The sequence below is a fragment of the Apaloderma vittatum genome, unplaced genomic scaffold (assembly GCF_000703405.1).
Source record: "Apaloderma vittatum isolate BGI_N311 unplaced genomic scaffold, ASM70340v1 scaffold1381, whole genome shotgun sequence".
NCBI classification, from domain to species: Eukaryota; Metazoa; Chordata; class Aves; order Trogoniformes; family Trogonidae; genus Apaloderma; species Apaloderma vittatum.
In genome coordinates this window covers 57,342-78,279 of record NW_009699358.1, presented here as the reverse complement: position 1 = coordinate 78,279, position 20,938 = coordinate 57,342, and the positions used below count along the sequence as shown (strand labels likewise).

The 20,938-nt window shown below is 43.7% G+C and overlaps 1 protein-coding gene across 1 annotated transcript in view; it reads right to left on the bottom strand.

Annotated features, from left to right (window-relative positions):
• Positions 1-334: 334 nt before the first annotated feature.
• Positions 335-20,938, bottom strand: part of DNAI1 (dynein, axonemal, intermediate chain 1) — a gene marked incomplete at both ends in the record, with an annotated part of 68,144 nt that continues 47,540 nt past the window's right edge. Inside the window, 5 exons of the mRNA XM_009878316.1 lie at positions 335-434; positions 1,258-1,406; positions 7,830-7,909; positions 9,706-9,793; positions 14,428-14,517. Coding sequence (XP_009876618.1) covers positions 335-434; positions 1,258-1,406; positions 7,830-7,909; positions 9,706-9,793; positions 14,428-14,517 — 507 coding nt within the window. The remainder of the gene's footprint in view (positions 435-1,257; positions 1,407-7,829; positions 7,910-9,705; positions 9,794-14,427; positions 14,518-20,938) is intronic.

The window sequence follows — 20,938 nt, the reverse complement described above, 5'->3', positions numbered from 1 at the left end:
TGGAGGTGTGGAAGACCTTAGCAGGAGAAAGGGTAAGGAATGTTGCTGCCCAGGTTTCCTTATCTCTGTTGCTTTATGACTTCTGTGTCCTCTGTACTCAGTCTGAGCAAAAATGAATTAATAGTTTTAGGGCCTTGAGCTACCAAAATGACCCTGCCAACCTGAGGCAAGCAATTCAGGCAAAATCAGTCCATCCCTGTGGTGGATTCCTGGAGGCATATCCCTGATATGCTTGGTCACGATTGGGCTCACCTGTCCCCACACAGGACATACACACCTCTCCCTTGACTTTCTCTCAGCTCAAATCAGCACAGTGTTGCTCCCAGCCTCTCACCTTGCCATCGATGGTGACTGCAGCAAAGACTGTGGAGGAGTAAGGGGACCACGTGACGTCCCCTACAGCAGAGTTCAGGTCATAAATAAACATTGGAGTCCTGTAAAAAAAAGACCCAGGGAGAAGAACTCATTTAAACACATGCTGCTCTGGAAGTGAAACATTGAGCTATAAACATTTTGATGCTACGGGCTCTGTTGCTCAAGGGTATCTCTCTGAACAAAAGGCAAAGCAACCCAAATGGGTCAGGTTTGGTCCTTCTGTGACGAGAAGGAAGGTAGCATGTTTCTTTCTGAAAGCATTTCGAAAGTTTCCCATCAACACACACAGCAAGATGGAGTCTCTCTGGTTAATAATCACATGGGAAAAAGTGATTTTGCCTCTCTGGATTTCTCACAACAACATTGAATATTAGAGCAGTATTGGCAACAGGAAATATTTGACTCTGACAACAAAATCAATTTCCTGATTGAAACCAGACATTCCTCAACCACTAACCCTGAACTTCATTACGTATTTTTACATGTTCCAATGCTTTTTTTTTTGCCTCTCTGGCTCTTCAGAGGCGTTTGGAGCCTGAAGCTGTAAGGCAGCCCTTGACATTTCTCTATAACATTGCTCTAGAAGAATAATCCTGCCACAGTAGGTCCTGTCTGAAGAAAGCCAGGTTAAAAGTGGAGCAGCCAGGCTCTGTGCAGAGATGCACTCTTTGGCACTTTCCTGGGGCAGCCAACACTAGATCTTATATCTCACACCTGGGGTGTACAGATCTAAGTCATCAGCCCCAAAAACAGGGATAAGAGAGCAATTAGCAATATGAACACCTAAGAGGGAAACTGAGACAAGTTTAAGCAGGGTTGGCATATGCAGCTGGAATGTCAGGCTGGATCTCCCTGTCCATGCCAGGACCCAGCAGGACCTACTTGATGGTGTGATCCCAGATCTTGACTGTCCAGTCAGAGCTGCAGGAAATGAAGACTTTCAAGTGGTAGGGATTCCAGCTGACTGAGTCCACAGCCATGTGATGGGCTTCAAACACATCCAGAAACTGGCTTGAATAGCATTTTGAACACTACAATGGAAAGAATTAGTCAGCAATTAGAGCTAGACCTTCTTTTTGAAGCTCGTATTTCTGCAGAAAGACATCTCTGAATACTTGCATGTCCTCCCAGGCTCTTCTGGGCTGGCTGGGAAAAGGTGGCTGGTACCCAGGGGTCCTAGAGAAACGAAATAATTTAGCACATGCTGTTTCACCCCACTCAAAGGCAACACTGAGCTTCTCTCTGCAATACACAGAGGTAGGAATTGAAGTTTTCTAGTTGGATTTACACCTGGAGCTGGGCCCCAGAGCCCATTCTCCACGGCAGAAGTTCCTGTCTTGCTCTGTAAAAGGTTTTCAGGAATGGTGGGGTAAAACAGCTCTTGTGTAGCTCAGGAGCACATGGCACCATGTATATCTGAAGTGTTGCAATTAAAACCTCCAGTAACAGTGCTCTCAGCACAAAAATGACCTATCACATCCTTTAGCTCTAAGGATTTAGGGAATATGCCGAAAGTCCCTTCCCTGCCATCACCATGCAACAGTCTGCCTGAGAGCCTGCCCATCACATGGCTCTGTAGCTCCTTGTCTTGTGCCACTCATGGCTTCGCAGAGGTGCGTGAGAACAACAGGGTGTTGGCCAGCACTCAGGCATGTCCCTCATGGGTAGGTGGGCCACCTTGTACCCCAGCCAACATCAGCCTGTAAACTGGGCAAACCCTGCATATGCATGTAGGGGTTAGGCTAGCAGCATCACAGCTGCAGGTACTACTGAATAGCAAAACATAGGACATGTGCAAGAGCTGGAAAACATTTGACAGCCTTGGAAAAATCACTTTGTGTGTGAGCTCATGAAGTGAGGAAGAAGTTACAATCTGCTTGACTGCAGGAGCAGAACATGAGGCTTGATCCAGATCCTGTCAGTTCTGTATACACAAATAAAGAGGTTGTCCTCCCCAAACCTCCTCCTCCCTGCGAGGACTGCAGGCTTCCTTTGCTAGCAACAAGGACCTCATCTCACAAGTAAGGTCCTCTTCGTTGTGCTCTCACACAGAAGCTATATCCACACAGCATGTTGGCGTTGGTTTCAGGATTTTCTGTTGGTCTGCCTTGGTACTGTCAGTACAAGGACTTTTCAGAACCTTTCAATACTCCCTAAGGAGGAACAACATATCATCTGCTCAAGCAGCAGCATTGCCGAAGTGTTACCTGACTAATTCTTGCAAGCCAAAGCTCAGAAGGCTTAACTGTTTATTACAGATGACACTCACTGGATACTCAGACCTATTTTCTTCCAGTGCTCTTGTGCACTGGTGCAGGTACTGGTCTGAGGGTGCTAAACTATTCACAGAGCAGCAGCAACTGCATCCCTGGGAGGCTTCCTGTTGGAGGAAATGGAGAGGAGAAAGTAGTTCATGTCCCACTGAGATTTACAGACTGTGTCTACAGCTTGCTAATAGTTTGTTGCATACTCTGTCTCTGAGTTACTGTCCCTGTGTGTGATTATGGGACCGAAATCTCATTTAATTGCATGTTTCATAACTTCACGACATAATTCTTAATGTTCATCCACCGGGAAAATTGGTACTTGGCTTGTTTTGAAAATCACTTTGCTGGGAGCAGACAAAATAGGTCATAAGTAACTAACACAAGAGAGAAGCTGCTTCATCCACTGGTCCTTCCAAGTATGTGGACTGCAGTCCCTAATACCTGAGGACTCTGAAGATTGAGATTGTAATCAGATCTGTCTGCATCCAGCAGAACTATAATGCTCAGCACTCTGTTTTTAAAGCCATGTTGGGGCTAAGCCCTGTAACAGTGCAGCTCTGCAGGCACTGCTAGGAGGGGGCCCTCATACTCTGAGATGTGCTAACCCACAGCACTGGCTTTGCAGCGTGAGCTGAGGCTCAGGCCATGACAGAAAGGGGATCTGTGGATTTCCTACGAGATCCGAAGCAAAAAAGGATCTCCAGGGCAGATGCCTGGCTGTGTGCCTTGTGAGAAATGAATGCTGCATGCCTGCTTTAGCCTAAAGCCATACACCATGCTCTGGCAGTGCCTGTCAGACCCACACTGTGTTCACCACCACCTTTGGTATAATCTCTGATGTGTGAGACAAGGCCATGTTCTTCCCAAGATGCATTTTTGAAGAAACACCACAAACTTGAGTTAAAGCTCAGAAAGAAGTGTGACTTTAATGAATAAAAGGTTTCTGGGCTAACGAGAACTGCTGGCAAAGTCTTCCCCTGCTATTCACTTTAAAAACCCTACAGTTATTAGACACATGTCAGGATGAAAACAAAACCACTGGAAAATGTGACACCTAACTCCTGACAAGACGGCTTTGAAGAGGATGAGTAGATTCAGAGAGGAGGCATTTGTGCAGCCTGTCTGATCTTCTAGAGCACTGCTCCAATTTGCTGAGAGTGTTTTTCTGCTATTTAAATGGCGATAGATGCATGTTAATAGTAAATGGTATTTTTATGATGAGACAGGAAAGCAAGAATGTGTCTATGGCAATACAGGAAATGAGTATGAAAACAATTGGTGACAGGGCTACAAAACACATGGAAGGAATACTGGGAAGAAGGAAGAACTCCAAGGACACAAAACTTATAAATAATCTTCATTAATAACACTTCAGTTTACACTAGACACTAGCCTGCCACAAAACTCCTTCGTACCCATGGTGAATGGATGGTTATTAGTGTCCTTATGATGCAGAGGGTTTCTTTAGTCCACTAACAGAAACACTGAGACTCTAGGCAATATAGAAATAAAAAAAGATTCTTTTTCAAAGGAGGTTTTTATCAGGCAACAGAAAGAGTACTGCCCAACATTGGCACTCCCAGGAGGATCAGCACACCCAGCTGCTCTTCAGAAACAACTGACACAAACGTGTTCCATGTTGTGACGACAGCTGTTACCAGCAACACCAGAGTGTTTTCTGGGTTTTGCTCAGTGCCTTCTTGCAGAGATCTGTAACAGAAATGCTGAGATTTGGAGAAAGGCTTATGAACAGAAAGAGGCATGTGAATACGTCAGGAAATGGTAAAAGGAAGAACCTGTGACGGCAAATGTAGTCAGTCAAGTGACAAGAATACCGGACAGAACAAGTAGAAGCCCCAAAGATAAGGTGACAAGAAGGAAGAGAACTCAAGCCATAAAATATCCAGACAAGGAAAACAGCTTTGCCTAAGAGAAAACAAGACACTGAGGCAAATGATCTCTCCATTAGCAAAGGGTCGGTGGAAGTTGAAGCCTGCCTGGGAACCAGTTTGTCATCATCATTCAGGGAAAACCCAAGAGATGCGGTAGGACTCAGCAGCGAGCATCCTTTGTCATCTGCATAACCACAAGAAATCCTGTCCTGAATAGATACAAATGTCCTGGTGCTTAGTATAAGAGAATGAGTATGGGCAAAACTAATTTTGTTTAAAATTAGAATCACCTTTTCCTTCTCTACAGACTTGCATTGAGTTTTATTATATTCAAATTGCCTAAGACTTAAAAAGACCTCTCTCTTAAATGAGTATGTTCAAATCCCTTCAAATCTCATCACATTTTTTTCTGTCGAAGCCCTGTTTATTATGAAGTAATTCTGACCAAAAGGTGAAGCCACTATAATTTTTCAATACGAATCCCACAGATCATACTTTTTGATACCAAAGCTGAACAATTCCTAAACAGCAAGCAAGATACACAGAGGCGATTTTTGCACTGCAGAATCATATTCATGCAGAAACAGTTTGTCCTCTATGTAAAAGGGCAATAGATAGGTCTGTGTGTAATTAAGATAATGATTTCTTGGCTTCAGAAATGCTATTAACTAAGCCATTTTAAAAAAATTCACTGTAATTGTTCCGCAGCAAAGCAATTAACATATTATCACGCTATTTGTGGGCATGCCTGGTCTCTGAAAAAAAGCCTCCTTGAAATTCTCTTTCTAATTTATTTAATAAATAATCTAAAATTTGGCCCATGTGGAAAGCAACCCATATTTGATTCATGACTCAAGTAGCATGTAAGACATCTGTCCCCCTCACTCAGTGTGCAGTGGCAAGGGCAAGTGCAGCACAGAGACCTGAGTAGCTCACTCCTGCACAGTGCTGTCACACACCCGAGAGCTGCTCAAACAGCTGCAGGAATGTCACTGTCCTTGTCATCTGAGTGGAGCAAGGCTCAGGGAGGCAGTCTGCAGGCAGCTCCAGTAATGGGCTCAGATGTGCAGTGTTTCAATAAAAGGTGTGATGGAGGTGTATAGTAGTCCTTAAGAAATGTCTGGAGCAGCAGTTGATCCCAAAACTTTTGAAAATGCTTGTAGTGACCTCTTGGGGAATGCTAAGGGTACAAGCATGCTTCTCCATTTTTGTAGATACTATGGATGCTGGTTTGTGTTAGACACAAGATTTCTCTTCCCTGTGTCAGCCCACACAATGGATGGAAGTGATGGAAGATTGCCTCTTCCTGCCCACAGGAACACTTGAATTTTATAGGGTAGTGTTGCATGACATGAGAGGGGTCCCACTTTTCACTAAGCCTCACCAATGCAGGAATGTTTTGCTGCTTACCAGCAACCCTGAAATCAGCCTTAGCACCAATAAAAGACAGGATTGTATAGAACAGTATCTCTCCGCATTTGTCCACCCAAGAAGTGGAAAAAATATCTGCCTGGCTTCACGACTGGGATCACTCCTTATATTAAAACCCTATCCTCATTCTAGTTTCACTTAAGGTCATTCAAGGCAGGAACACATAGAGCTTTGTCAATGCAGATGCTATTAAATTCTGTTCCTATTCGGTCATGAAGGATTTTCTTTGCTATGTAACTCCGCCAGGGCACCAGCCTGAATGTTTCTCCTGAATGTTTTCTCCTGGCCTTCACCTAACACTGACATCCATTACTCACCAGCATAGAGGAAGTTAAAATGTGGTTCATAACTACTATTTGAACAGGACTAGATACAATGGTATCCAAGCAATACGGAGTGAAATACCAATGGGCAACCAGCCAACTCAGAACATCTGCCCATGGCTGAACAGATGCTTTGTATCCTGAAAGCATCAACAAAAAGCCACTGCACCTACCTGGCTGCCCATTGCCTATCGGACCAGTACGCCCATTTCTTCCACCTCCCTTTTGCAACTGTCTTCTCCAATGCAACTGAGCACTACTCAGAAATCCTCCCTAAATATTGCATGACAGAGGAAGAGATTTCTGTCAGTACCCTCCTTCTGGAAAGAGTACATATTTGTAATGTCCAGCTTGCCTAAATGATTCATACTGATTTCAGAATATGATTTTCTTTGGGTTCTTTTTCTGTTTCCCTTTTGCAGGCAGGACATGGTGAAGGAGCTTGCAGCGTCCTCTAGGGATGGCCGGATGGGTCTGCTCTGCATGTCAGCCTCCTGCTGATGGTGCACCCCCTACCACAAAGCCAGCTCAGAGTAATGCTATACAAACAAAAGTTACATGAGTAAGCATCTACAGGCTTTATTTTCAAGGCTAAGTACAGCAGAGCTCAAAATTTCCTATTTTTAACTTGATTTCTTAAGAAAACACAGTGTCTGTGTCCTGCTGTCTGCTTGTCTCTCCTCCCAAACAACTTTTGACCTCACTGGCAATTTCAGCCAAAGCTGGCTGCATGCAGGACTTGGCAATATTAAATCTTACACGCTCTATAATAAGGGATGAACATAAAATGCAAACATCTAGGCAGTGCCCCCACCCTGGGAAGGGAAAGAAAAGCTTGGCTGCTGCCCTCACCAGTGGCTAGACCTGGCTGGCCAACATCTCTCAGCTGCTGGAGGGCACCGCAGGGGAGGCAACCAGCACTGTCTGCAGGTTATAGCGTGGAGCAGGTTATAGCGTGGAGCAGGTTATAGCATGGTCACTGAGCTGGTGATGAGATGGGGGTGATGAGAGGGAGGAAGAATTAGCGTACATAGCAAGGAACTGAAGACAGGTAGGAAAGGAGAAAGTGGGACTGGAAGAGGGATCTGGGATGTAATTGTGTAAGGGCAAGGCTACGGGACACTGATCCATAGGAAACAAGGCTTCGTTAGCACCACTGCTCAGGTCTAAAAGGTAAAAGGGATGAGATTTTTCCTGCCTTTTCCCCATAGCCATGAGGACAGAGGATCAATGTCTTTTAACTTGTGCTCTGATCATAGTTAGCACCTCGCTTGCACAGCTGTCATCTGCAAAGCATTCTGGGATGCAGTTTGCATGAAAAACGTTTCTGCAAAATAAGGTCTTAATTGGGTCTCTGCAGAGTGCTCCCTGCGACCCTCTGTGGCTCTGTGCTGGTCTCGGGCTTACAACAGGGAAGGAGGGCAGGACCAGGCTCTGAAGCTGTACTTTGTTACTGCCTCAGTGCACAGTTAAGACGATGAACCTGAAAGACAAGCATGGGTCAGAGGATGTAAAACAAGGGACAAAGAAACCATTCTTACCTTATAGATCTTTCCCTCTTCAGTACCAACGAGAAATAAATGGTCTATCTTTTTGTGAAAATCAAATGATGTCCCGCAGCCTGTTAGCAGAAGAAAGGTCTGTCAGACAGAGAATTAGTTCATCTGGACAGCACATGCTCCCTGCCCATGGTACACATACGCTGCCAATGTTTTCAGAAGTGATTTAATTAGCCAAAACCTCCCTCAAGAAATTAGAGCCAGCCCTTCTGCAAACATGTTCCAAGTTGTGCCTGTCCACAAGACCTGCCATTTGAAAAGTCAGCACAGTAAGGAAAAAGGGGACTGGAAGAACTGGAAGGGAACTGGAAGAACAGATTGGCCCTGGATTCACTTGGGTAAGAATTTAAAATCCCTGGTGCAAGTGTAAGAGGACCTTCTTCCTATTGAGAAAGAAAAGTTCTTTTCTGTTTGCTTAGTATTCATAAAAATGTGTATGGTTTCCTATGTATAAAAGAGCCCAGAGAGGAAACACCATGTGCCCTTTTCATCCTTAGCTGAGATGCCATTTAGCAGGCTCACTTCAGTAAAGCCAATAGCAAAGGCTGTGATTTAGGAAGAAATCTTCTGCCAGGCACAGAAGGATCCTCTTAACTTCAAAAGACCTGAACTAAGCAATATTGTGAACTATTCTTAAAAACAGGTGTCAACTACAGCAGGATGTTACTCCTTGAGATTTTGTGGCTTCTGGTCCTGAGGCAGATGCAACATCATCCAAGAAAGCCAATTCTCATGGTGGTGAAAGAAGATTTCAGTAAGGTCCTTGAGTAGAAGATGTGATGTTTGCTGAGTGCCAGAGCAACATCGGGCTGCAGACCAGCAGGGACACCCACAGCAATCAGCAGATGAGAAACAGGAATGAGCAGACAAGGCTTAGAAGCACACAGACCTTACTGCAAAGGCAGCTGTCTTAAACATTATATCTTAAATGTTAACAATATGTAGTCCTCAAAGGAATTGTTAAGGTCATTTCAACCCTATAATACTATCTGCATTTTTAACATTTAAATAGATTGTTAAATATTCAAGACAAATCTCTGAAAATCCATTTCCCAGTAACACTAACAAATAATCTCAAAGCTCCTGGGAGTTCTGCAGTGTACTATTTTAGTTGGGTCTCTTGCAACCTACATGACAATGCAAACCTTCTCAAAAACAAATTGTTCAGCAGCTACTAGCTTAGAAACAGAGCAATCATTAAATGCAGAGCACGTGCCTTCTCCAAACCCAGGCAACAGCCAAAAGCAGGTGTAGTAGATGATTAAGGAATTTCTCAAGGCTCCCTGTGTAGTCCAGGACCTCCAGAACTGACTCATCTCATCCTGTCTAAAACACACGATGGTGAGGATAAGGGAATTCATCCTAGAAGGACTGTACTCTCTCCACTTTCCCTGGAGTTGTAGTTTAGAGAAGAAGCTGTGCTTTTAAAGAGCCAAAAGGCAATGAGGCACATCCCATCACTGGCTGGATGAGCTGTGCATCCAGGAAACAGGAGAGGTTTTTTATCATGATTTGGCCAGTCCAGATCAATGTCTGGTAGGAAGAACAAAGCTGATGTAGTTTTGACAGGTAATGCCTGTGCCTTGTCTGCATTGGGATATTCCAGTAAAACAGATAATTTTTGAGTTAATGTTTCTCTTTTTCTGCAAGCAAAAGTAGGACGTAACCAGCAAAACTTGAGTTAGTGGCTATTGCTCCAGATAGACTTTGCCCTACTACATGATGAAAGCAAGGAGGCGTAACCCTTCTTTAGCTCTTTTCCATCTCAATACCCCACTCCCAATTTAATTCCCCAGAATGACTGATTAGAGGCTTTGTGTCAGTAATTAATCAGCATGGCAAGAACTTGGGCTCCTACCAAGTGTTTGCAGCTGCAGCCCCTCTGGCCCCTGCTTTGTCGTTCCTTCTGCTGACAGCTTGATGACATCTGTATGAACCAGCTCATTCTGCAGGCAGAGGAGATTCCACGTGAATAACATGATTTACAGCAACAATACAGAGACATTCAGCACTGTGAAATGGCAAATTTTACACAGGAATTTTTAAAAGCTGTCCAAAAATTGCTTAATGTTTCATGCTTATAGTTGGCAACTTGCTAACATGCTGTTCTGCATAAAAGCTCCAGGAAACTGATGCTTTGGTGCACTGCAACTGAGAGCCACTGATACATTACCCAGGAATACGCAGCTGACATGGAAAGCTTTGGGTTTCAGGGTCGACATTTTTGAGTGGAGGTTGACGCTGTCAGCTTAAATCATTGCGTTAAGTGAAATCACCCTGTGTGGTTTGAGTACTGCATATTATCACGGAGACAACTAAAACCCACACTAATGTATAGTAACTTAACACCTTGCCAGTTTTTGTTTCTTACCGTCCTATTATTATCCCCAGAGCAGCCTCATTTCTCAATAATCACAACCTCACGGGCTCTGAGATTCAAATAACAAAAACATCTAGCAAGCAGGTCCCTCAAGGGAAAAGTGCCCAATGTTGCTGTTATCAGCAGATCTCTAACGAGCTCTCACTGCAGGCCATGACACTGCTGTGCCAGGTGATATAAGAACATAGAGCAAAAAGGCTGTGCCCCAAAGACTTTATAGTCGAGGTAAGAAGACAGATGAAAATAGACACAATGTGGGTGAGTATGAGGAAACAATGAGAGGGCAAAGATCCATTCTTAGACTAGCTTTGGGAATGAAATTGCCACTGCAGAATGGAGTTGGTTGTGAATATAAGAATACCCTAGGGTTCATAAGAAGAACAAAGAACTAAAGATTAAATTAGTGAGCAGTGTGGGCTGAGGACTGGATGTTTTCATGAATCTGCAGATTTCCCACTGGAGCACTGTGAGAACAAAACATAACTTAGCTCAGTGAATCAAGCTTTCGTTGAAGTTTCTCTAAGCTTCGAGTAGGACTCAGGTGGAAAAAGAGATTCTGCCTGGCAAAGTCAATACTAGGGAATTGAATGTTAGGGAAGCTGGGAGAAGACCTTGTGAGCATCTGTTCCATACTGCAGTTCAGAGGGAACAGCTTTCTGTAAGATACCTTTTTTTGTACTTTGGTGGCACAAACTTACAGAAAGCTCATAAAAGATGAAAACCCATAAAATAATGTACTCCCTTTTCAGTAATTTTCACTGCTGCACACCCACATGCCCTGGCCTATTGCTGGCAGTAATTCTTCTCTGAGAGAGCAGCAAGAAGCAGGATAGATTCCTGCAACCTGTGGAGTCCTACCTTCTGATAGTGACTTCTGGCAGCACATGAGCTGTATCGAGTCAGATTCTGTGGGTAATGGCAGAAGCAGTGCTAAGAAGGAGTCCATATATGCTGTTACATGTGTGCATGAACTGCGAAGAGCAGTGCTCAGAGCGCCCAGGAGCAGAGCATGTTCCATGTGCTGCTTGTTGCCCATCCAAACAGGAGTGCTGGTGGGTTGCTGGGAGCACAGTGAGGACATGTTGAGCAGGCACTTGCCTCTGCTCAGGCTCCTAGGTCTGCCTGTTCTCCAGAGAGCACCTTCCCTGTCCAAGCCGTGGCTGGTGGTGACACGAGAGATCTGAAGAGCAGCTTTGGAGCTGCCTGCAGCTGATCATGTTGATATACCCAGTGTGTCTGAGGTCAAATATACGATCTGGGCAGTTCCAGAGGTGTGCTAGCACACTTAACTCTCTGTTCTGGTAGAAGGGCAAGCCACAGGAGACCTCTCTAGGCACACACTTACCTGCAGCCTTTCTTCTGAAGATGTCTCCCAGCACCTCCACCTGACTGAGGCCTGTGTGGACAGCTTCTGTAGACTCTAGCCTTTACAAAAGATCTTATTTGTGCAGGCTTCCCTGTTGTGCTACTTTTATTTTGTACCCAGCTTCACAATCTGGAAAATACATCTGTTCCTGGGGCTGTTTGTCACCACAGCCATTCACATACTCCTCTGGGTAAACAGACTGTCGACAGTTTGGCCTTCCAGGAATACTGAACAACAATAATATGCTGCTTCTGCCTAACAATTGTAAAGCACTTTGTAAGCATTAGTGAATTAGGCCTTGAAGCTGCCTGTTTCCTTTTAGTTTTTATTAGCCTCAAGTGATAAACGAGGCCCAGAGCTGCTCAGTAATTTAGCTCCAGGTAGCGTAGGAAGGGTGAACTACAGCTACTAATCAAATCTAGGATTTGATCAGCCTGAGAAGTAGTGCCAGGCTGCACCCTGACCAATTCCTTAATGTGGCTCTGATAGCTCTACTTTTTATAGGCAATGGGTGCATCCAAGTTAGGAGAGTAGAGTAATTCAGCTGCAGAATTGCTGAATCCTTCCTCGCTGTTTTACACCTTTGTGACGACCTCAAACCAAGCCAATAGCCTAAGCATACACAGCTCACGTGCTGTCTCATGAAGCCTGTCAAAGTGTTCATGTCTACTTCTAGCAGAGACAACCATTATTGTCAAGGCAGATCAACTGTTCCTGGATAACATTTGACAACTCTTCTATAGAAATTGTGAGTGTGGCTTGCCAAATATCCAGCTGGAAGTAAGAATGGATGTATTCACTTTCTGCTCTCAGCTTTGGAAGTGTCAAAGAGCTATCAGTGTTTGAAGAAGCTTTACTTCTGGATAGTCCTGTCAAAGAGATTAACAAAGCTCCCTTTCATTTATTCCCTATTTGCACTATGGATTTGCAGAATAGAAGACCTCTGGAGTCTCTTCAATTTTATTTAAAAAAAAATAATGGAGATAGCTCCTTTGTAACACTGGAATTCAAGCAGACTGTCCATTTCTCCTTTTTGGGTACAAACCAACAGATTGTAACAAAACACCATTTTCATATTGTTTCCTGCTTTCTCTGTGAATCTCCAGCCAAAAGAAAAGGAAACCAGTCAGCACCTAAAACTGCTGTTTTCCACCGCTGCCTGCTACATATACACCAGCTCTGTTAATTTCAGAGGTAACTTTACCTCAAAAAAATCTTAAAGTAGTGCTTTTCATATGAGTGTGGCTAAGTTTATATCAGAGGTGCCAGGAATAAGTAGAAATGACATCATGCTAAGCAGATGCAGGTCTGCCACACAAGTCACACCAAAGATGCTTAAGAAGATAGCTCTATATGCTCAAGGAACAGAATAAAACACCAGCTTACAATGTGGGAACACAGATAAACACAGACGAATCACAGATATGTTGCAAAGAACCAGGCGAGTTGTCATCAGAGTCCTTTGGGGATTCTTAGGTTGTCCCAAGTTTGGCATTTCTCTGAATTAAGAGGTTTAAACCAGTGTGTCTTGCCTCCTAAGTGGAGCAGGCTGAGCACACTCAGTTACCGGGACTCAGCTGATAAACGTAACATGCCAAGTCACCTCAACTGGATTTGTTTAGCTGTAGGCATGTATTAACCACTTCAGCATAAATCTCTTGGGCATTTCTGTGCAGGGAACAAAACAGGAGCTGAGTGCTGGGACAATATTGCCTGACCCTGTCTAGGGAGTTCTGAGAGCTCTTTTGGGAGGACTTGGGACATATGGGAGGGGTTTTTTCTTACCTAAAACTGCATGTATGAACTTGGAAGAGTTTATAAAAAATAACTTAATAATCAATGCCATCTGCATGAGCCTATTGTGTTCATTGGAAGAGGCTCTCACTCCTGAAGTGAACACAAGACTAAGATTTACATACAATGTTAGGCATGAATTCCTGCCCATGACAGCAAGGCCTAAAATTTTCAGAACAGGAACGCCTTGAGCAGCTTGAGGAAAAGTTGAAAAAAGGAGCTTCCAAGAGTGTAAAGAAATTTCTTTGCTTGTTGGGAAATAATGGGACAGCTGCTTCAAACTCGTATTTTGGGCAATTCAGTTATTTTTTAAGCAAAAAAAATGGAAATCTTAAAAATGTGAAATCAAATAGCCAACAGAAAAAATACATGCTGATATTCAGAGACATAAATTTAAGGGTCATTTAGGGACATTTGTGCTAAGATTCTATTAATGTATGAACTGCAAAAGAAAAACCAACAAAGGCAGGGCAGGCAAATGAGTTAACAGAAGTCGATTTGGGTGTGACATGGCAGGAGGAAGCCCTCTGCCTGATTGCATGTTGCCGTCACACCACAAATGTGAGCTGCTTCTGTGCCACTTTAGCCACAAGAGGGGAAGTTTGCCCTGTCCTTCTCCCATTCTGAGCTGCAATCTGCAGAGGAGCATTTTGTGGGTGAAAGTCTTGAAGTAGGGAGCGAAAGAAGATTATTCTGCTCTGTCTTTAGCTAACTCTCTTCAGTAAAGAAAAGTTTCAGAGCAAAGACCAGTTTTGAATTCCTGCAGTTGCAAAGCAGAAAAATGATATTTTGCATCCAGGTCCATGGGGTGCTGGAGGTGTAGGCAGGATGAAGGTTAGGTTCTGAGCACGGAGTAGGCTGGTTCTCCTTATTTCAGTGTTTAAGATGGAGCCATAGACCCAGCTGTGACTCAACCTGCAATGTTTTGCTGCGACTTCCTTTCAAACCTGGCTCATAATAAATAAAGTTATGCATCATTGAACTTTGGAGATAATTGGTTATAATTTGGCTGGGAAAAGAAATTGCCACCTACTGTTTACCTTAATTAAAGTCCATGAAACAATCCGTCCATCTGAGGAGATGGAGAAGAAGTTCAAATTGTTGTCCATGTCATCCTTCTGCCACTTGACCTTAAAACAAGAAGACAGTTCCAGTCAGCATGGAGCACTCATCATTAGCAGGACAAAGCCCCATGTCCTCATCAGGGTCTTCCGAAATCCTTCCTGAAGAGCAGCTGGTTGCCACCCCAGAGGCCTGCTGGGACATGGCATGTGTGGACACCTTTATGTCCACAGGCCATTTCAGAAGTGTCCCCAGAATGCTGGTCGCTCACCTTTCTGCAGGGATGCTTCAAAGAGGTGGCAAAGCCTTCCTGTGGCCATCTCCAGCAGCAATGGGAGCATTGCCATCAAAGATGGGCCTTGTAGAGTGTCTGAGCTTCGCAGCACTCTGCACTATGGCACAACATCGTCCCAGAGATCCCTAAGACATCACCAAACACACCAGTGTTGCCCTTGAAAGTTCTCCAAGACAGCCGAGTACATCACTGACCTTGCAAAAACTCGCCCCTTCCCATTTGGCTAATTAGTGCAAGTCAGTGCCATACAGCTACCCTTCAGCCAGACAGCCTCAGCTTAGCTTTCTGTCCCTATGTCGGGTGCAGGCAAGCCCTCACAGGCAACACGTGACATGGGTCCTTGGGGCACTTCTGTTTCAGGGAGATGAAAATGTCTCCATTAAAACTGAAATCCTCCCTACACCTTCAGAGCATCTGTCTGCCTGGTAAGGAGATTTGCGTTTTGACTGTGACAGCTCAGCAGGAGAGATTAGAACTCAGATAAATGGCTTACAGTTTAGAAAAGACATTTCAGTTAGACCAAAAGCATTAAGAACGCTCGATTTTCAGATCTGGGAATTCAATCAGACTGAAGGGAAAAGGATGACTTGTCACTGGGCCTGTCAGCACACACTCTTGTGGGCATCTGTCAGTTCAGGATGGGGACAAGCACTTCAGCAGGTTCTGCTAAGGTTTTCAAAGATATATCTGTTCCTGTCCAAGCAGTGCAGCAGACACATTTCCCTAAACATCATCCGATAAACATGATAAATGGGTATGATTATCCTAGAGCTTACCAAATACTCTATCTATGATGGGCTATTTATCTGGTATCTACTCCAGAAAACAAGCAGCATTCTCCATACTTTAATTACACAGATTGGGTATTCTGATGATATTTCCTTGGGAAAAAATGGTGCTAATTCTGTTTTGTAAAATTGTTTATACTGTGAAGTTCTGTGGAGCATGAAAATACAGCAAAGAGTAATTAATCCTGTAGTGAACAGGCTTCCTACCTAGAACACACTATTTTGATGAAGAAGAAATAAAATGTGGAATGAATGCATCTGAGAATACATTAAAAAGACAATTTAATGTCCACAAGGTGCAACTGAACAGTCTCGAGAGGCATATACCTTGCACGGGAGAAATTATAAGTCTCCAAGTGGAATCACTTCTGTTATCGTGCCTTATACTTTGCACAGAAAAAGTGTTAAAAATCAGAGCTTTTCAAAATACCACTTTATAATTGTCTGAAAATAAAATGGTTTTATTTTTATGTCTAATACAGCTCTCCTCTAACTCATGTTCTTCCTCTTCAGTCTACTTTCCAAAATATTTAAGAAAAGCAATCACACTTCCTAGCCTGCCTCTAAGATAAACTGACTTTGCTTGAGGCAGGAGAAGCTCTTTCTCAAGACAGTATCTCCTATGAAAACACTGTGCAAAGGTTTTGCCATTTACATCTGGGAGTGGTTAGGGCAAGTGTCTTAGATGTCCTCTACTGAGACAGAACTACACTGCAAGAAAAGGGGCTCTCCAGTATCCAAAACCTGCAGCCTGACCACAGCAATGTCCTGAGGCTCACGTGGAAGATAAATGCAGGTGATACAATACCTGCACTGAAGCCAGCATGGGTATGAGCTATTCTGAAGTCTAGAGCCACTATCCAGGTTACTTACACAGTGCACATGCTAGGATCAGGGATGGTCCAGACCCCTCTGAAGGAGATGCCCAGCTTGTCCCCTATCAGAGTGTCTGTCCAGATGCTCAGTAAGAGTGAGCCCTGCTTGAGCTGTGCAGGGGCAGCTGCAGCTGAATTCCCAGCTCTGCTCTTGCCAGGTACAGTGTAAACATTTTGCACTCAAGCTACAGCCGAGTGACAGCCCATCACACCAGTGGAAAATACATGGATGAAGGCTCAAAGGCTGGAGTCCACCTCGATCACCCTGTGCAGACACAACTCCTGAGACCTCATGTCTATGCTAACACAAGGTACTGCAGGAATCTCGTGTGGAGGTGACCCGCAGCCTAAGTGCTATCATGAGCTCATGGTTTTCTGTGGGTTTTTTTTTTTCCTCAGGCCAATTCTTTTCACCATTATCAGCAAAGAGCTTTATCAGCAAAGAGCTTTTCCCCAAGGTTTGCCCACTCCAAATACCCTCTTTCCTGGTGGAGATCTACTCTACTCTCGGTACTCAGTTAGGTGTCACAACTACTTCTCTTCATCTGTTACACAGACAGGTGAAATCATCAGCCCCAAAAAGCAAGTAGGCTGATTTGCTTGGGTACTCTTGCTCCCACATTCAAAGCAGTGAATAGTATGTGAGCTAGGAACGTATTGTAGACAGCTTGAACACAGTTCCTCAAGGGCATCAGGATCTGCTTACAGATGACTGTCAGCAGCTCTCAGTGACATTAGCTTGAATTTCAGAAAACAGAAATTGGCACTTAATACTTTCAATTTTCTTTCAACGCCTCTGACACCTTAATCATGTTTGTGATCTTTTTTCTGCTGATCTCTGAATCCCATAAATGCTTATTAGAGAAATTAGCCTTCATGATACTGCAATCAAATCAGGCATCTGCTCAGAACTGGCCTTTTCTTTGCTCCCAGAGGCCTGTGAATGTGGCACAACCTCCTGTCATTATCAGTATCCATGCTGTGCTGGGTGGGACATTTGACGAGAGAACCAGACAACAATATGCATAGTGGCAAGAAATCAATTCTTTCCTAAAGCATATGATAATCAACCCAGAATTCTGGCTGTGTGAAACAATTTACAACAAAAGTTCAGTTATGATACAGTAACAGTAAAGAACTTCAAGAGAAAGGAAAATGTGTGTAAACAGCAGAAAGGAGACAAGTAGACATAGAGTAGTAAGTCTCTCTCTTCTCTGTGCCTGATTACGGTGGGACCTCTAATAGAATTAAGGATCCGCTGTTATTTTTAGTGTGATCTTTAACCTGGCTATTTTTGCAGTGCAAAACTAACATGTGAAACTCATTGCTGTTATAAGAGCTTAATACTTTTCATTTTTATTTCTTAAAGCCTGTTTATTTATAAAGAAGTTGAGACTGTTCAAACCTGTATTTGCTCATGGAAAAATAAATATTAAACCCTGCATGTTCACTCGTAGGTACAGCAGGTTAGCAGGGCAATAATCCATTAATTCTTAGCAATGAAGTACTATTAACTTTTTCTATGGCAACTGGTAATGGCTCCTGTCCAGTGAGACTGGACCACCATGTTTCTGATGTCACTCCTACAAAAGTAATAACACTTGATCAGTTTTCATGGCACGGAGGCTGTTAGTCACTCATACTGACAAAATACAATTGGTCAAAATCATTCTGGCCATTAGGCTGACTTGAGTGCTTTGCAGGAAGCCACAGGCAGGATCTGCCTGCCTTTCTTGTGAGGTGACACCTGCCAACACAAATCCCTCTTGCTGGACCTCGACTTGCCAAAGCTCAACTGTGGGGTGTCACATGCCACATGTGCACATCAGCTGATGAGCAATTTTTTTCCCTTTACGTTAATTATTATTCAAGAAGCACTCTGTCAACATTGGAGTACCATGGCCCTGCTGACACCTGCCCCAAGTGAAATATGAATAATTTGATCATTCAATGCCTAAAAAGCTTAATAAAGTCTGCCACAGGTAGAGAAGAAGAAACACAAAGATATTATCAAATCCTCAGGTCACCCTTACACTGGCAAGTAAGACTCTCAGATGATTCCACCAAATAATCAAGTCCTTAGGCTGCTGGGTAAGGTCTTCGCCAATATGACCTGGGAACAACATCTTTTCAGTGCTAACAGCTCTAAGCAAAGCCATCATGACAATGCAGGGTTTGGAGGGACCCAAAAGGGCCATCTATTCTGCTCTAAAGCAAGATCAGACACACCCCTACCATTGGTGACAATTCACATACCTTGTTCTCACAAGCCTCCCACAACAGGCACTCAATAACTTCCCTGTATGTCAGTGCCCCTTATATGGAAATTACCAAAAGTCAAGTCAATTACTCCTTACCACCTCCCCAATGGACCTAGAGAACAACTCTTTACTCCCTTTTTGTAAGTCTTCAAATGGGCAAGAAAAGGTTGCTCTGTCACTGCTCCTTTCTCTCTTTCCCCAATTCAACAAAACAAATTGCTTCAACTGTTGCTTCCAGGTCCTGCTCACCAAGTTTCCACCATTCTTATTCTTCTTCTTTCTCTCTCTCTGCAGCTGCAAACACATGGTACAGGGTCACCCCTAGATACTAGCAGAGAGGACTTACAGCCTCCTCTATCATATATTACTACTAATAAATCAGAAATACACATGTCTTTGTGCAAAATGCATTGAAGACCATTGGTCGTGATCTGCTACACTGCCCCCATTCTGGCACCCTGCTGCCTGACCAGTTGTCTCCTGTTTCACATCCATGCATTTAATTTCCCCTTTCTAAACACAGTACTTGCTCTTATCTTCATTGAATTTCATCACATTGATTTTCAGGCTTTACTTCCAATTTATCAAGATCATTTTAGACATAATTATGACCTGCAAACTGCCTTGTCCTCTCAAGGGGGCTTCCCTATTCTGTAATAGGAGTTGTTAATGAAAATATTGATCAAAAGAAGACCAGGACTGACAGCTGGAGGGTCTCACTTGAAGCATCTTCAGAGTCTGACAGCAAGCTCTTTGAGCACATTGCTTTGAGCAGCCTCATCATGGTGATTTTACCTAACTCATATTTCTCTACTTTGGTTATAAGAATGTCACTGTTTGAGCCTGGACCAAAAACTTTAGTCCAGATGGATGGAGGTGGTAACCTTGACTGCCCCTCCCTTCTTCATGAGGCCTATTTCTTTGAAACAAAAGAAAGAAAATAAATTATACTGGCTTCGCAATTTATTCTGGACAAATCCATGTTGTCTTCTCTGAATCACCTTATTATCTAGCCATTTACAAATGGTTTTGCTGTTTGTTCTGATGCCCCTCCAGTCATCAAAATGGGTTTGGCTGCTCAGTAGTTCCCTGGGTCTAGTTCTACCATTTTCCTACAGATATTCTTTCACTTCTTCTGGCCCTTTAAGATCTTCTCTCCTTTTCATGGCCATGCTTGTCCTTCAGACTCCGGTGTAACCTGATGCACCGCTGTGCTATATCTTCCACACTTTAGCAGTCCCTATGGCTGGCTTAGCGTGCCATGGGTGCACTGTCCAGACACTGGTTTCCGAGCTCTGCTACCCTGCCCATGCCTCTGTCCCTCCTGCATGAAAGGAAAGTATCTTTGAGGAAAACACCTCCAGAAAATTCTGTTGCCAGACAGTGGCTCAGCATCACTGAAAAGTCATAGAATCATAGAATCATTCAGGTTGGAAAAAGACCCTTGGGATCATCAAGTCCAACCAGTAACCCTACTCTGCAAAGCTTAGCCCTAAACCATCTCCTCCAGCACCACATCTAAACAACCTTTAAACATCTCCAGGGATGGTGACGCAACCACCTCCCTGAGCAGACTGTTCTAATGTCTGACTACTCTTTCTGTGACAAAATTTTTCCTAATGTCCAGTCTAAAACCTCCCTGTTGCAGTTTGAAGCCATTCCCTCTTGTTCTATCACTAATTACCCGTGAGAAGAGACCAGCACCAACCTCTCTGCAATGTCCTATCGGTAGCTGTAGAGAGTGATGAGGTCTCCTCTCAGCCTCCTCTTCAAACTAAACAGGCCCAGCTCCTTCAATCATTCTTCATAAGATTTATTCTCCAGGCCCTTCACCAGCTTCGTTGCCCTCCTTTGCACTCACTCCAGCACCTTGACATTTGTTGAGTGTTTCGGGACTGATGATAGCAGACTTTATATACAGAATCATAGAATCATGTAGTATGTTCCAGTCTGCCCATGTCAAAGGTACGTGAATGTGTGTGAGTCCATAGGAAACAGCAAAGTGAAGCTTCCCTTCATCCCTGCTCCGGAGAGTACCCCAACTCTGCCTCTAAGTCAAGGAAGTCAATCAGTTCAGATGCTGTAAATGGGTTTGCACATAAACACCATCCTCTGCTTAAAATATACGGTGGATGTAGCCAAGGAAACTCCCTAAAATGCTTGTTAATGGTCGGAAATTGCTCTGGCTAGTTCTTTAAGTACTTCAGGGTGTGTTTAAGACGATCTTGCTGATGAGCAAGAACCTGTCTCATCTAAATATACTTTAACGT